We start from the raw sequence: 13,462 nt of genomic DNA on the forward strand, positions 1-13,462 counted from the left end.
GCCGGCGCTGGCTCCGGGCGCTAGGACCCGGGGGGGGCGGAGCCTCGCCCAGCCTCAGCCGAGCCCCGTGGAGCCCCGCCCCTCGCAGGGGGCCTCCGAGCCGCATGGGGGCGCTGTGAGTTCCCGGCGGCCCCGTGCGCTCCCGTCAGCCTTCGCTCTCTTTCCGCGGCCGCCGCCGACATGGTGAGTGCGGGCCGGGAGCGCCGCCATCCGCCGCCATCCGCGGCGCCGAGGGGCTGCAGGGAGCGGGGATGGGCCCCGGGAGGGAGCGCAGGGCCGGGGCGTTGCTGAGGGGCTGCGGGCCGGGGGGAGCCGCGGGGTCCGGCGGCGCCTGAGCGGTGTTTCCTTCCCCCCCCCCCCCCCCGCCGCCCAGGGACGCGTCCGGACGAAGACGGTGAAGAAGGCGGCGCGGGTGATCATCGAGAAGTACTACACGCGGCTGGGGAACGACTTCCACACCAACAAGCGCGTGTGCGAGGAGATCGCCATCATCCCCAGCAAGAAGCTGCGCAACAAGATCGCGGGGTGAGGCGGGGCGGGCGCACCGGGCACCTGCATCGAAAGTGACCGCGGCCTCCCCGTGGCCCGGCCATCGATAGTGCAGGGAGAGCAACGGCGGCGGCTCCCCCGTGTCTGCGGGGCCGCGTCCCCGCGGGCCCTGTTGCTGCCGGACACTGCCCTGCCCCTCACTGCCCTCCGCTGGGGGGGTTTGGGAGCGTCGGGGGCGAGCACAGCGCAGCCCTGCCCTGCCCGGGGTTTGGGAGCGTGATGTCCCGTGTGTGCCCCGCAGGTATGTCACCCACCTCATGAAGCGCATCCAGAGGGGACCCGTCCGGGGCATCTCCATCAAACTGCAGGAGGAGGAGAGGGAGAGGAGGGACAACTACGTCCCCGAGGTGAGGCTCCGGCTGTCTCGTCACCCCACCCTGAGGGGTCCCTGTCAGCGGCCCCAGGTTGCTCTGAAACGCAGCTCCGGCTGGGATGGGCTGAGGAGGGTTGGGGTCAGGAGGGGCCGAGGCGGATCCTGGCCTCGTGTCTGGTGCTTCCTCCAGAGCTGCTGCCCGGGCTGCGGAGGGCAGTGACGTTCCTGCGTTGTGGCTCTTGTCGCTGGTCAGCAAGTGATGATCAGCAAGCGGTCCTCAGCTTTACTAACTTAACATAAGGGAAAAAATCACTTGTGGGGATGTGGGAGGATGTGTCAGAGTGTCTTAAACCTGCTACAGCAGATGCGGTTGCAAAGAGGGAATGGGTGAAACCTGCACTCACGAGGGGTCAGGATCTGCCCGTGGGCCTGTTGCTGATGGTGCTGGGAGAGGAGCTCCAAAAGTGTTTCCCTGTTCAATGGGTTCAGTCCCATTGCACCCAAACCCTTCAGCCATGGCACGGAGCCCCTCTTCCAGCTCTTCCTGATCAGCTTCCAGTGGAGCTGCTGGGTTCTGTGCTGCCCCAAACGCTCAGTCCTGTCACCTCGGTGCTCCCAAACTGCCACTGCTGGGGACTGCTTATGTGAAGGTTGTTTTCAGTGAGGGTCTGAGAGGAAGATGGATGAAGGTGGGGTGTCACGGCAGTGTGGTGCTGCCTCCCCCTTGCAGATCTGCTCCAGGGGCAGGCGACACCGCTCCACAAGAGACTGGGGCCTGGTTGACTCCCAGTGGCTATAAACAGTGTGTGGAACGCTGGCAGCACCTGCACATCCCCTCCCAGCTGCTCCAGCACCTCCGGTTTTAGGTGTCAGCGCAGTGCTGAGCTGCCCGGCTGCTGGCGGGGTCTGGAGGTCCAGCTGAGGGCAGTGTTTTACACAGAGACCTTCCAGCTAAGTGTGGGAGGCAGGACAGGATGGTGCTGGTGGGAGAGGCCTCGGCTGGCGGGACCCCAGGCAGGGTCCATGCTATGGCTGGTGATGCAGCTGAACCTGAGTTGTTTGTGGTTTCTTAGGAAAACAGTGGTGTGATGCAGCCTTTTGGGGAAGGAAGCGTGTGGAGAGGGGTGAAGGGGGTTACAGGAGATAGCTCAGGGATTAAAGAGCAGGAGACCTCAGGTCCTTGGGGTGGGACAGCCGCGGTGGTCACTCGCTGTAGCTGTTTGGCACTGCCGGGGTCCGGCTCCAGCCCAGCTTTGTGTCACAGGACGAGTGCAAGTGTCAGTGGTGACCACCAGGACCGGTGCAGTTGTGGCCCTGACTCTGGCTCCACAGCGTTGGTGTGGAGCCGGCTGGGCCTTGGCCTGCCAAAGAAGAGCTGTAAAAGAGGCTCTTCCCCTGCGCCTGGAGCTCTGCTGCTGGGTGGCCTCTCGGTGTTTTGGCAGGAGAGCTGGACTACATGGGCTCCTTCTGGCTCCTGCTGTTGCTGGAGCCCTTCCCCATGACAGGCAGTGAGATCTTTGTTGTGGTGGGACAAGGATCAGGGTGGGCGTGTGGGGACATCCTGGTGGCAACAGGGACGTGGCTGTGGGGCCTCATCACACTGCATCTATGTCTCCTCTGTCCCCAGGTCTCTGCCCTCGACCAGGAGATCATCGAAGTGGACCCAGACACCAAGGAAATGCTGAAGCTCCTGGTGAGTGGTTCCCCTGCCCTGGGACGAGCAGGCAGGCAGGGGGTGGGATGGTGGCTTTTCCAGGCCCCTGCCAGCAGGGGTGGGTGTGCTCCTTCCCTTCGCTCCTCCCACAGCACCCCATGGTGCTGACCCAATGGCCTCCTCCTCAGCTCTTGCTGGGTGAAGGTGAGCATGGGTGAAACGACCAGCTGATTTCCAGGGTGCCGGTGGTCACCTCCCCTTCTTGTGGAGACAGGAATCCACCCTTTGTGCTCCCACAGCACATTCACGCTGTGCTCTTGCTGGTGGGGTTGGACGCGGATGGAGACAGGGCCGTGTCACTGATCCCAGTCCCTGTTTTCCAGGACTTTGGCAGCCTGTCCAACCTGCAGGTGACGCAGCCCACAGTGGGGATGAACTTCAAAACGCCCCGAGGAGCGCTCTGAGTCGGTCGCTGTGTGCCACTTTTCCAATAAACATGGGAAAACCACCCTGCCCGGTCTCTGGAAGCCTGCGTTCCCCGGGATGCGGAGGGAGGGCTGGTTCCTCAGGATGCCATGTCTCTAATATGGGTGTCTGGGTGAGCAGGACTCAACACCTCTGTGTTTGCCAGCACCTTTTTGGGTTCTTTCTTGGCTGTTTGAGGTGCAGAGTTGTTCTTTCACAGGCTCTCCTGCTCTTGGGAGAGGACAACCCTGGTGGCTCCTCAAGAGCTTCCCAGAGCTCCTCACCCTCAGTGCCCCAGGGTTTGTCTGTGCCGCCTCGGAACAGACACGGTGTTGTGTTGTGCTGTGCCGGAATTGCTTTTCACAATTCACAAACCATGCTGTGTGCTTTTAAGTGCTTAAATGAAAGGAAAAAAGTCTCATGGGATCTTTGTGAGGGGAGTGAACTGGGCTGAACAGAGCACTGTGGCCAGGGCGGCAGCTCCCCTGTGTGGGCCCTGCTGAGGCTTGTGCTGTCCTTCCCTTGGTAAGATGCTCCATTCCAACAGTCCCCTAGTGTACAAAAGGCATGGAAGAGTTTGGGGTTTCACTGACATACACACACACACCAAATTACCACTTTGCAGAGACTTTGCGTTTGGAGACCTACAGGTCTCTAGCACCAGGACTGTGGGCAGGGTGGGCGCAACATGGGAAGCTACTGTTGTAGTGAAGGTGTGTTTGCAGCCATGTCTTACCCCCGAGTACATATAAAAAGACAAAGGGGCTGTGTTTGGGGGAGAAATGTCTGTATTTAAGTTTGCTGTGAAATCTGTCTTAAACAGTTAAAGAGAAGAACCTGCTGCCAGTAACTGAAGCCGGGTATTGACACACCCTGAGCATGCGGGGCTGCAGGCAGGGTAAGGCAGGCAGGATAACTGATAAAACCTCCTGCCTGCTGTGGAGGATTTGCAGTTGGACAGTTCAGAACCACCAGACACAGAACAGACTGACAGGTGAAATAACCACAGGAGGGAGTGAGCAAGGAAGGAGGCATCCCTGCAGTTTAACCATGGGAATGACATTCCAAACACAACTGGTACCTCTGGCAGCTCTTAACTGGAGTTCTTGACATGAACAGCCACCTGTGACTTACACTTCCTCTTCATTTGGGTCTTGATCTTTTGTTTAACCCAATATGCCTCGTAGCCCGAGGTGCCAGGAATGAAATCATGGAGCTCCCCAACGTACTTCTTCATGTCCCGAGCGGAGGCGTAGCCTGCAAAGGGAACTCTTTGGAGGAGGTACTGCTGGAGAGGAAGTACTGGGAGAGCCATCCCCCTCCCCAAGGAAACGGGAAGGGAGTGGAGCTACCTGCACCCTCAGCAGTTCCGCTGCTGTCAGTACTGGCAACACCAGGGTCCCTGCTTCATCCGCAACCATTTTCAGGGATATTCCCAGTTTTCAGGGGTATTTCTAGTGTGAGGCTCTCTGGCCATGGCAGGGGGTTGGAGCTGGATAGTCTTAAGGTCCTTTCCAACCCAAACCAATCCCTGATTCTGTGATACTTTTCCCCCCAACCACGGAACATTACCTGTCACCATGTTATTTGTTGGGTACTTATGCAGGACACAGTGTGGACATTCCCCTTCAGGTGCTGTGGGGTCTGTTTCTTCTTCACTGCTGTATCAAAGGGGAAAAAAATCTGGTGTGTTCTTTGTGGCTCTCTAGATTTCGGGGAGGGGGCCCCAAATCCAACTACTGAGGGCAGGAAAATACCTTTGCATCAGGTCTAGCACATGCTCCTCCTCCTCCTCCTCCCCGCCTGTTCCCGCTGCCTCGGGTCTGTCCGTCAGATTCCTGTTGCGCTGCGAGCATCGACACCGAATGGAGTTAAAGCTGTGCCGGGATGGGGCACAGCAGCAGCCCCACAGGCCCCGCACAGGGGGGTTAGGACTCGTGGTCTCATAATGTGGAATAGTTTAAAACTAAACACATTTTTGCTTCAAAAGAACTGAGGAGCTGCTTTGAGAGACAGTGGCAGCGCCTCGGAGCTACACAGGGACGGGAAATGCCACACGAAGGGCTGAGCTCAGACCTCTGCCATCAGCATTCCCAGAAAGATGTGTTGGACAGCTCTGGATGAAGGAGGAAACCCTCCTGCACATCCCACACTCTCTTAGTGCTGTCCCCTGGGATGTCACGTTGGGACGGACACACTTGCCGCAGCAAGCGCAGGATATGATCCCATGTTTCGGCTGAGGGGCTGGGTGAAAACCAGGCTCTCTGAAGCTCATACACCCACTGGTTTATTTAAGCTACACCCTTAGCAGCATTTTCTCATCTTACCCGTGAATCGTCCGCCTGCTCCCAGATAAAACAACCGATCTGCCTTCTGATTTCTGCCATGAACGAAAAGATAAATGACAGTGAGAGCATCAGTGAGGACGCGGAGGCGGCTGCTGCCTGTGCAAGCCCCGGCCCCTCGCAGGCACGGGCAAAGGCACTCAGGAGCCCAGGCAGGAGCTCGCTGCACAGCGCCGCAACAGAACAGCTCCATGTCTGTGTGGGGAGCAGTGAAGAGTGGTGTCCCTCAGGGAGCCGTACTGGGACCAGTCAGTGACAGGGGCAGTAAGACTGAGCACCCCCAGCACGTTTGCTGATGGCACCAAGCTGTGTGATGCAGTTGACGTGCTGGAGAAAAGGGATGGGACTTGGACAGGCTGGAGAGGTGGGACCATGTGAACCTCATGGAGTTCAATCAGGCCAAGTGCAAGGTCCTGCCCCTGGGTCAGGGCAATCCCAAACACAAGCACAGGCTGGGGGAGACTGGATGGAGCAGCCTGAGGAGATGGACTTGGGGGTGTTGGGTAATGAGAAGCACACCATGACCCAGCTTCAGTGTGTGCTTGAGCCCAGAACCACCCCCACCCATGTGCTGGGCTGCACCCCCAGAGCATGAGCAGCAGCTCAGGGAGGGGATCCTGCCCCTCTGCTGTGCTCTGGGGAGACCCCCCCTGCAGCCCTGATCCAGCTCTGGGGCAGCAGCACAAGAGGGACGTGGAGCTGTTGGAGAGAGGCCAGAGGAGGCCATGGAGATGCTGCGAGGGCTGGAGCAGCTCTGCTCTGGAGCCAGGCTGAGAGAGCTGGGCTGGGGCAGCCTGGACAAGAGAAGGCTCCTGAAGGGGAGACCCGAAAGCAGCTCCAGTGCCTAAAGGGGCTGCAGGAAAGCTGGAGAGAGGCTTGGGACAAGGGCCTGTAACGACAGGCCAAGGGGAATGGCTTTAAGCTGCCCGAAGGGAGACTGAGATGAGCTCTTAGGCAGAAGCTCTTCCCTGTGAGGGTGCTGAGGCGCTGGCACAGGGTGCCCAGAGAAGCTGTGGCTGCCCCATCCCTGGCAGTGTTCAATGCCAGGTTGGACACAGGGGCTTGGAGCAAGGTGCTCTAGTGGAAGGTGACCCTGCCCGTGGCAGGGGTTGGGACTGGATGAGCTTTAAGGTCCCTTCAACCCAAACCAGTCTGGGATTCTATGATTAACAGACTGAGTGTCCTCTGCCTCTGTGGAGGAACAGTCACTCCCAGCAGAAGGAAATTCCCATCTACAGAAGTAACTGGAGTTTCTGTTTTACACCACCAAAAGATTGTGCTTATGGGGGAACCCCCAGGGGAGCAAAACCCTGATGGTTCCCTCCCCGCAACCTTCTTGCAGGCAAGCGGGTGGCAGGACAAAGTGGCCCAGAGCCACTGACGTCTTCTCTTCCGCACTGGTGTTGGCCCATGCAGAGAGGTAAGAGGAGTGGAAGACCGTGGCTCTGCCCTCCAAGTAATTGAGGCTCTCATGTATTCTGGAAGAGAAAAAGACAGCTGGTTTCCAAAGGGAAACCTGGCACAAAACCCAAAAGCACACCTAGAACCCCCAAAAGTTTAAGGGGAACCTTGTCATTACAACTGACAACAGCACCTCATGTTCTGTAAGTTTCTAACTCAGAGACAACACGATCCTGGCTGCCGCCGCCTCATGAGAGCAGCCTGGAGGAAGGGCGTCGAGGAGCAGATAAAACCATCTTTTAATGTGGGACTCACTAGCACCGCTCTGCACTCAACATGAGGCTGGTTCTTTGGGGAGGGGGAAAACGTGGGTTTTCTTTATTCATTCTTGACTCTGCTGCAGTCCCCAAAGAGCAGCAACCAGCAGCAGTGCAGAGAGGTGAGGGTGGAGGATGCTTAAGCACTCACTGTCCTCCTTAGAGCTGAATTAAATGCTGTTTGCTGGTTTTAAGGGTATGGATAATGATACACTTTTTTTTCCAAGAAATAATCATAGAATCATAGAATAGTTAGGGTTGGAAAGCACCTTAAGATCATCCAGTTCCAACCCCCTGCCATGGGCAGGGACACCTCACACTGAACCATGTCACCCAAGGCTCTGTCCAACCTGGCCTTGAACACTACCAGGGATGGAGCATTCACAACTTCCCTGGGCAACCCATTCCAGTGCCTCACCATCCTCACAGTAAAGAACTTCTTCCTTATATCCAATCTAAACTTCCCCTTTAAGTTTGAACCCCTTACCCCTTGCCCTATCACTACAGTCCCTAATGAAGAGTCCCTCTCCAGCATCCCTATAGTCCCCCTTCAGACACTGGAAGCTGCTCTGAGGTCTCCACGCAGCTTCTCTTCTCCAGGCTCAACAGCCCCAACTTTCTCAGCCTGTCTTCATACAGGAGGTGCTCCAGCCCCTGAGCATCCTCGTGGCCTCCTCTGGACTTGTTCCAACAGTTCCATGTCCTTTTTATGTTGAGGACACCAGAACTGCACACAATGCTCCAGGTGAGGTCTCACGAGAGCAGAGTAGAGGGGCAGGATCACCTCCTTCGACCTGCTGGTCACGCTCCTTTGGATGCAGCCCAGGACACGGTTGCTTTCTGGGCTGTGAGTGCACACTGAAGCCGGCTCATGTTCATTTTCTCATCAACCAACACCCCCAAGTCCTTCTCCGCAGGGCTGCTCTGAATCTCTTCTCTGCCCAACCTGTAGCTGTGCCTGGGATTGCTCTGACCCAGGTGTAGGACCTTGCACTTGGCATGGTTAAACTCCATGAGGTTGGCATCAGCCCACCTCCCAAGTGTGTCCAGGTCCCTCTGGATGGCATTCCTTCCCTCCAGGGTATCGACCGAACCACACAGCTTGGTGTCGTTGGCAAACTTGCTGAGGGCGCACTCAATCCCATGTCCATGGCAGTGACAAAGATGTTGAACAAGACCAGTCCCGACACCAATCCCTGAGGGACACCACTCGTTACTGGTCTCCAGCTGGACATTGAGCCATTGATCACAACTCTTTGCGTGCGGCCATCCAGCCAGTTCTTTATCCACCGAGTGGTCCATCCATCAAATTGATGTCTCTCCAATTTAGAGACAAGGGTGTCGTGTGGGACAGTGTCGAACGCTTTGCACAAGTCCAGGTAGATGCCATCAACTGCTCTACCCCTGTCCATCAGTTCTGTAGCCCCATCGTAGAAGGCCACCACATTGGTCAGGCAGGATTTCCCCTCAGTGAAGCCCTGCTGGCTGTCACCAAGCACCTTGTTGATTTTCATGTGCCTTAGCATGCCTTCCAGGAGAATCTGCTCCAAGATTTTGCCAGGCACAGAGGTGAGACTGACTGCTCTGTAATTCCCCGGGTCATCCATTTTCCCCTTCTTGAAAATGGGGGTTGTATTTCCCTTTTTCCAGTCATGGGAACTTCACCTGACTGCCATGATTTCTCAAATATGATGGCCAGCGGCTTAGCAACTTCATTTGCCAGCTCCTTCAGGACCCTTGGATGGATTTCATCAGGTCCCATGGACTTGTGCATGTTCAGGTTCTTAAGATGGTCTCGAACCAGATCCTCTCCTACAGTGGGCCCAAGGTCTTCATTCTCACAGTCCCTGCATCTGCCTTCCAAGACTTGGGTGGTGTGGTCGGAGCATTTGCCAGTGAAGATCGAGGCAAAGCAGTCATTCAGAACCTCAGCCTTCTCCAAATCCTGTGTAGCCAGTTCTCCTGAGAGCCTCAGGAGGGGGCCTACCTTGTCCCTAGTCTGTCTTTTATTTGCTACGTACCTAAAGAATCCCTTCCTGTTATCCTTAACATCCCTAGCCAAGTTTAATTCTAACTGGGCCTTAGCTTTCCTAACCTGGTCCCTAGCTTCCTGGACAACATCCCTGTACTCTTCCCAGGCCACTTGTCCTTGCTTCCACCTTTTATAAGCCTCTTTTTTCCCTCTAAATTTCCTCAGCAGCAACTTATCCATCCAAGGAGGTCTCCTGGCCCTCCTGCTGCACTTCCTTCTAGTTGGGATGCAACACTCCTGAGCTTGTAGCAGGTGATCCTTGAATGTCAACCAACAGTCTTGGGCCCCTCTGCCCTCTAGGGCTATCTCCCATGGAACCTTACTAAGCAGGTTCTTGAAGAGGCCAAAGTCTGCTCTTTTGAAGTCCAGGGCAGTGAGCTTGCTGCACGCCCTTCTCACTGTCCTGAGGATCTCAAATTTGAGCACCTCCTGATCGCTGCATCCAAGGCTGCCCTGGAGGATCACGTTTCCAACGAGCCCTTCCCTGTTGGTGAGCACGAGGTCAAGCATGGCACCTCTTCTTCTCGGCTCCTCTGTTACTTGCAGAAGGAAGTTGTCTTCCATACAATCGAGGAACCTCCTGGATTGCTTGTGCCGGGCAGTACCGTTGTTCCAACAGATGTCAGGGTGGTTGAAGTCACCCATGAGAACAAGGGCCTGTGAGCATGAGGCTTTTCCTATCTGTAGAGTGCTTCATCCACAGAGTCCTCTCGATCAGGCGGTCTGTAACAGATCCCCACAGTAATGTCTCCCATCGCTGTTCTCCCTTTAACCCTGACCCACAAACTCTCTGTTAACTGCTCACCTGTCCCCAGACAGAGTTCCATACTCTGCAGCCTATCCCTAACATAACGGGCAACTCCCCTTCCCCACCTGCCAGGCCTCTAAAGAGCCTGTAACCTTCCATTCCAACACTCCAGTCATAGGAACCATCCCACCATGTTTCTGTGATGCCTATAAATACATTGAATATATATATATTATATATATAATGATATGTAAATTCTCCTGGTTGAACAACCCAGTCCAACAAGATGCTGTGTCAGAAGAAAGGTCTTTGCTCAGGGTTTCTTGGGATTCCCCTTCTACAGCTGGAATGGTTGGCTGAGGATTACAAAAATCTAAGACAGGTTTAAGCAATTTAAAGCAGTTAAAGGAAACTGCTTAGTCCAGCCTAGCAAAGCCTGCTGCAAAGCACTGCAAGGAAACATTGCAGGTCCCTTCCACATAAATATATTTACATGATATTGAATATATATAAAGATTCCTCAGGAACTGTAGTGATAGGACAAGGGGTGATGGGTTCAAACTGAAACAGGGGAAGTTCTTCCCTGTGAGGGTGCTGAGGCACTGGCACAGGGTGCCCAGAGAAGCTGTGGCTGCCCCATCCCTGGCAGTGTTCAAGGCCAGGTTGGACACAGGGGCTTGGAGCAAGCTGCTCTAGTGGAAGGGGTCCCTGCCCGTGGCAGGGGTTGGAGCTGGAGGAGCTTTAAGGTCCCTTCCAGTGCAAACTATCCTGGGATTCTGTGATTCACCAGCTGGAGGAAGACCCTGAGAAGCCTTTCCTTGTATTTGTACAAATGTTCTTGAGCTCTCTCGTTCTTTTATATTAAGCAAGCTGAAGGAGAACAGCAGTTCGTCTGTTTTCCAGCCACGTTTACCTCCATGCTTTGCTTTCAGAGTCAACTCTGAAGCTTTTCAGCTTCCTTCCTTTGGGGATGGTGTCACCTCTGTGTTAGACCCCAACTTTTCCAGTAGATAAACTCAAAGGTAGTGACAAAACCAGCATCATCAGTTTAATTCACTCGGCATCGTTAAACCAGCCTGATGCATGGATAGGTTTTGCTGTTGTTTTGGGGTTTCTGTAGCTCCAGTTTAGTGTGGGGGTGAGTTTTCAGACCCTATTAAGCAGCAGAATCCCACTGATGCGTACCAGGTGCTTTAAAACCACCGGCCTGGCTTTTAAAGGATCATAGAATATATATTAAACGATCAGGATCATGGAATCAATGAGGTTGGAAAGGGTCTTTAGGATCATCAAGTCCAACCGTTCCCCAGCACTGCCAAGACCACCGCTAAACCAAGGATGTCACCATCCCTTAAACACCTTGAATCCGGTGTATCCACCTCCATCGACCTGCTCCGCACGGACATCGCATGGAGAGGGTCGACGGGGCCGCAGGCATGTCCTGAGCCAGGCGGGTGCTGCTGGCAGAGGGGGGACACGGGGGTGACACGGGGGGCACACGGCTCACCTGCGGGTGTCCGGGTGCGCGGCGTCGCTGCTGAACAGGTACTCAGCATCCTGCCAGCGGGCGCAGCCCCCGCCACCGGCCGCTGCGGACAGGAGCACAGAGCAGGGAGGTGGGCACTCAACGGGGCCCAGCTCCGGTGACACGGGATGGGGACGGCAGAGCTGGGCCCCGCAGTGTGTTGTGTGCCGCCCCCCCCCCCCCCCCATGGCTCTGGGTCTCCCACTGCCCCACTGAGGACTCTTCTGCGCTTTTCCTCAGCGTGGGGGCACCGTGGTCTGAGGGGTGATCACTGAGGGGTGAAGGGACTGTGCCCCATAGCTCTGCCTGCTGAGGGGTGACGGGGCTGGGATGAGGGGTGCAGGGCTGTGCCCCATTGCTCTGCCCCACCGAGGGGTGCAGGGGCTGTGCCCCATTGCTCTGCCCCACTGAAGGGTGCAGGGGCTGTGCCCCATTGCTCTGCCCCATTGAGGGGTGCAGGGGCTGTGCCCCATTGCTCTGCCCCATTGAGGGGTGCAGGGGCTGTGCCCCATTGCTCTGCCCCATTGAGGGGTGCAGGGCTGTGCCCCATTGCTCTGCCCCACCGAGGGGTGCAGGGGCTGTGCCCCATTGCTCTGCCCCATTGAGGGGTGCAGGGCTGTGCCCCATTGCTCTGCCCCACTGAAGGGTGCAGGGGCTGTGCCCCATTGCTCTGCCCCACCGAAGGGTGCAGGGGCTGTGCCCCATTGCTCTGCCCCATTGAGGGGTGCAGGGCTGTGCCCCATTGCTCTGCCCCACCGAAGGGTGCAGGGGCTGTGCCCCATTGCTCTGCCCCATTGAGGGGTGCAGGGCTGTGCCCCATTGCTCTGCCCCACCGAGGGGTGCAGGGGCTGTGCCCCATTGCTCTGCCCCACCGAGGCTGTGTCAGCTCCATCCCCGGGCTCTCACCCCACAGCTCCCGCTGGCCGGGGCTGACGCTCCGCGAGAACCAAGCGCTGCGGCCCCGGAACATGGCGGCGGCGGGAGGAGCCCCGCGGGGCGGTGCCGGGAACCGCGGGACGGGCGCTGGAGGAAGCCCCTGGGGTCCGCCCGCCCACCCCCTCCCTCCGGTGCTGGGCGCTGGGAGCTGGAGCCCTGCGGGTTCTGACCCCTCCCGCGGGCTCCCCTTGCGCCAGCGGCTGATCCCTTCCAACCCCTGCCACAGGCAGGGACCCCTTCCACCAGAGCAGCTTGCTCCAAGCCCCTGTGTCCAACCTGGCCTTGAACACTGCCAGGGATGGGGCAGCCACAGCTTCTCTGGGCACCCTGTGCCAGCGCCTCAGCACCCTCACAGGGAAGAGCTTCTGCCTAAGAGCTCAGCTCAGTCTCCCCTCAGGCAGGTTAAAGCCATTCCCCTTGGCCTGTCCCTACATCCCTTGTCCCAAGCCCCTCTCCAGGTTTCCTGCAGCCCCTTTAGGCACTGGAGCTGCTCTCAGGTCTCCCCTTCAGGAGCCTTCTCTTGTCCAGGCTGCCCCAGCCCAGCTCTCTCAGCCTGGCTCCAGAGCAGAGCTGCTCCAGCCCTCGCAGCATCTCCATGGCCTCCTCTGGCCTCTCTCCAACAGCTCCACGTCCCTCTTGTGCTGCTGCCCCAGAGCTGGATCAGGACTGCAGGGGGGGTCTCCCCAGAGCGCAGCAGAGGGGCAGGATCCCCTCCCTGAGCTGCTGCTCACGCTCTGGGGTTCAGCCCATGCCCTCTGTATGCAGAAGGGAGGCAGCGAGTCATCTCCATGCCCAGACCCATGTCCTGCCTTGCCACAGAGCTGCCCTCCAGACCCCGTCTCCTCAGCCCCGTGCTGCAGTGGCAGGGGCCGCTGTGCCGGGCACTTCAGCACCTCCAGCCCTGGCGTCCCTGCAGGGCTCACGGGTGGGCACCGCCACGCTCTGGGCCCCTCCATGCTCTTATTTTCCACACCCAGGAGGTTCGCTCATGCACATGCACTCAAGCAAAGCTGAGCTGTGGGGCTTGGAATGTATCGAGACTGTCAGAGGCCATGGGAAGGAGGAACTACAGCAGGCCATTAAGAGCGACCCATCCCTGACTGGTACTTGGAAGATGTTGGAACTGGCAAGGAACAAGGACGTTGGAACTGGCAAGAGGATGTCAGTAAGAAAATCA

General features: G+C 57.3%; 2 protein-coding genes and 1 non-coding gene across 3 annotated transcripts; 2 read left to right on the forward strand and 1 right to left on the reverse strand.

The window, feature by feature from the left end:
- The first annotated feature begins 66 nt into the window (after positions 1 to 66).
- Positions 67 to 3,024, forward strand: RPS17 (ribosomal protein S17). The gene is made up of 5 exons (XM_061447390.1): positions 67 to 183; positions 374 to 525; positions 791 to 896; positions 2,490 to 2,555; positions 2,900 to 3,024. The coding sequence occupies exons 1-5, from the start codon at positions 181 to 183 to the stop codon at positions 2,978 to 2,980; spliced, it is 408 nt and encodes a 135-aa protein (XP_061303374.1). The 5' UTR covers positions 67 to 180; the 3' UTR covers positions 2,981 to 3,024.
- On the forward strand, positions 551 to 674 carry LOC133266228 (small nucleolar RNA SNORA71). Its single transcript, XR_009742290.1, has one exon. It is a non-coding gene; the product is annotated as a small nucleolar RNA SNORA71 (small nucleolar RNA).
- A 1,050-nt stretch (positions 3,025 to 4,074) lies between the features above and the next one.
- On the reverse strand, positions 4,075 to 12,354 carry TERB2 (telomere repeat binding bouquet formation protein 2). The gene is made up of 7 exons (XM_061447484.1): positions 12,256 to 12,354; positions 11,332 to 11,413; positions 6,659 to 6,804; positions 5,309 to 5,361; positions 4,739 to 4,827; positions 4,554 to 4,642; positions 4,075 to 4,238 (listed from the first exon to the last, which is right to left on the reverse strand). The coding sequence occupies exons 1-7, from the start codon at positions 12,317 to 12,319 to the stop codon at positions 4,075 to 4,077; spliced, it is 687 nt and encodes a 228-aa protein (XP_061303468.1). The 5' UTR covers positions 12,320 to 12,354.
- Between the last annotated feature and the right edge of the window lie 1,108 nt (positions 12,355 to 13,462).

Source organism: Pezoporus flaviventris, unplaced genomic scaffold, assembly GCF_033815535.1.
Source record: "Pezoporus flaviventris isolate CSIRO_AGI_PZ_B2104156 unplaced genomic scaffold, CSIRO_AGI_Pfla_v1 ptg000006l, whole genome shotgun sequence".
NCBI lineage: Eukaryota > Metazoa > Chordata > Aves > Psittaciformes > Psittacidae > Pezoporus > Pezoporus flaviventris.

Coding starts and splice junctions, on each gene's coding strand:
- RPS17 (XM_061447390.1), top strand. Junction 897..2,489: donor GGGACAACTACGTCCCCGAG/GTGAGGCTCCGG, acceptor CTCTGTCCCCAG/GTCTCTGCCCTCGACCAGGA. Junction 2,556..2,899: donor AGGAAATGCTGAAGCTCCTG/GTGAGTGGTTCC, acceptor CCTGTTTTCCAG/GACTTTGGCAGCCTGTCCAA.
- TERB2 (XM_061447484.1), bottom strand. CDS start 12,319: ATGTTCCGGGGCCGCAGCGCTTGGTTCTCGCGGAGCGTCAGCCCCGGC. Junction 11,414..12,255: donor CGGCCAGCGGGAGCTGTGGG/GTGAGAGCCCGG, acceptor TCCTGTCCGCAG/CGGCCGGTGGCGGGGGCTGC. Junction 4,643..4,738: donor GTGCTAGACCTGATGCAAAG/GTATTTTCCTGC, acceptor CCTTTGATACAG/CAGTGAAGAAGAAACAGACC.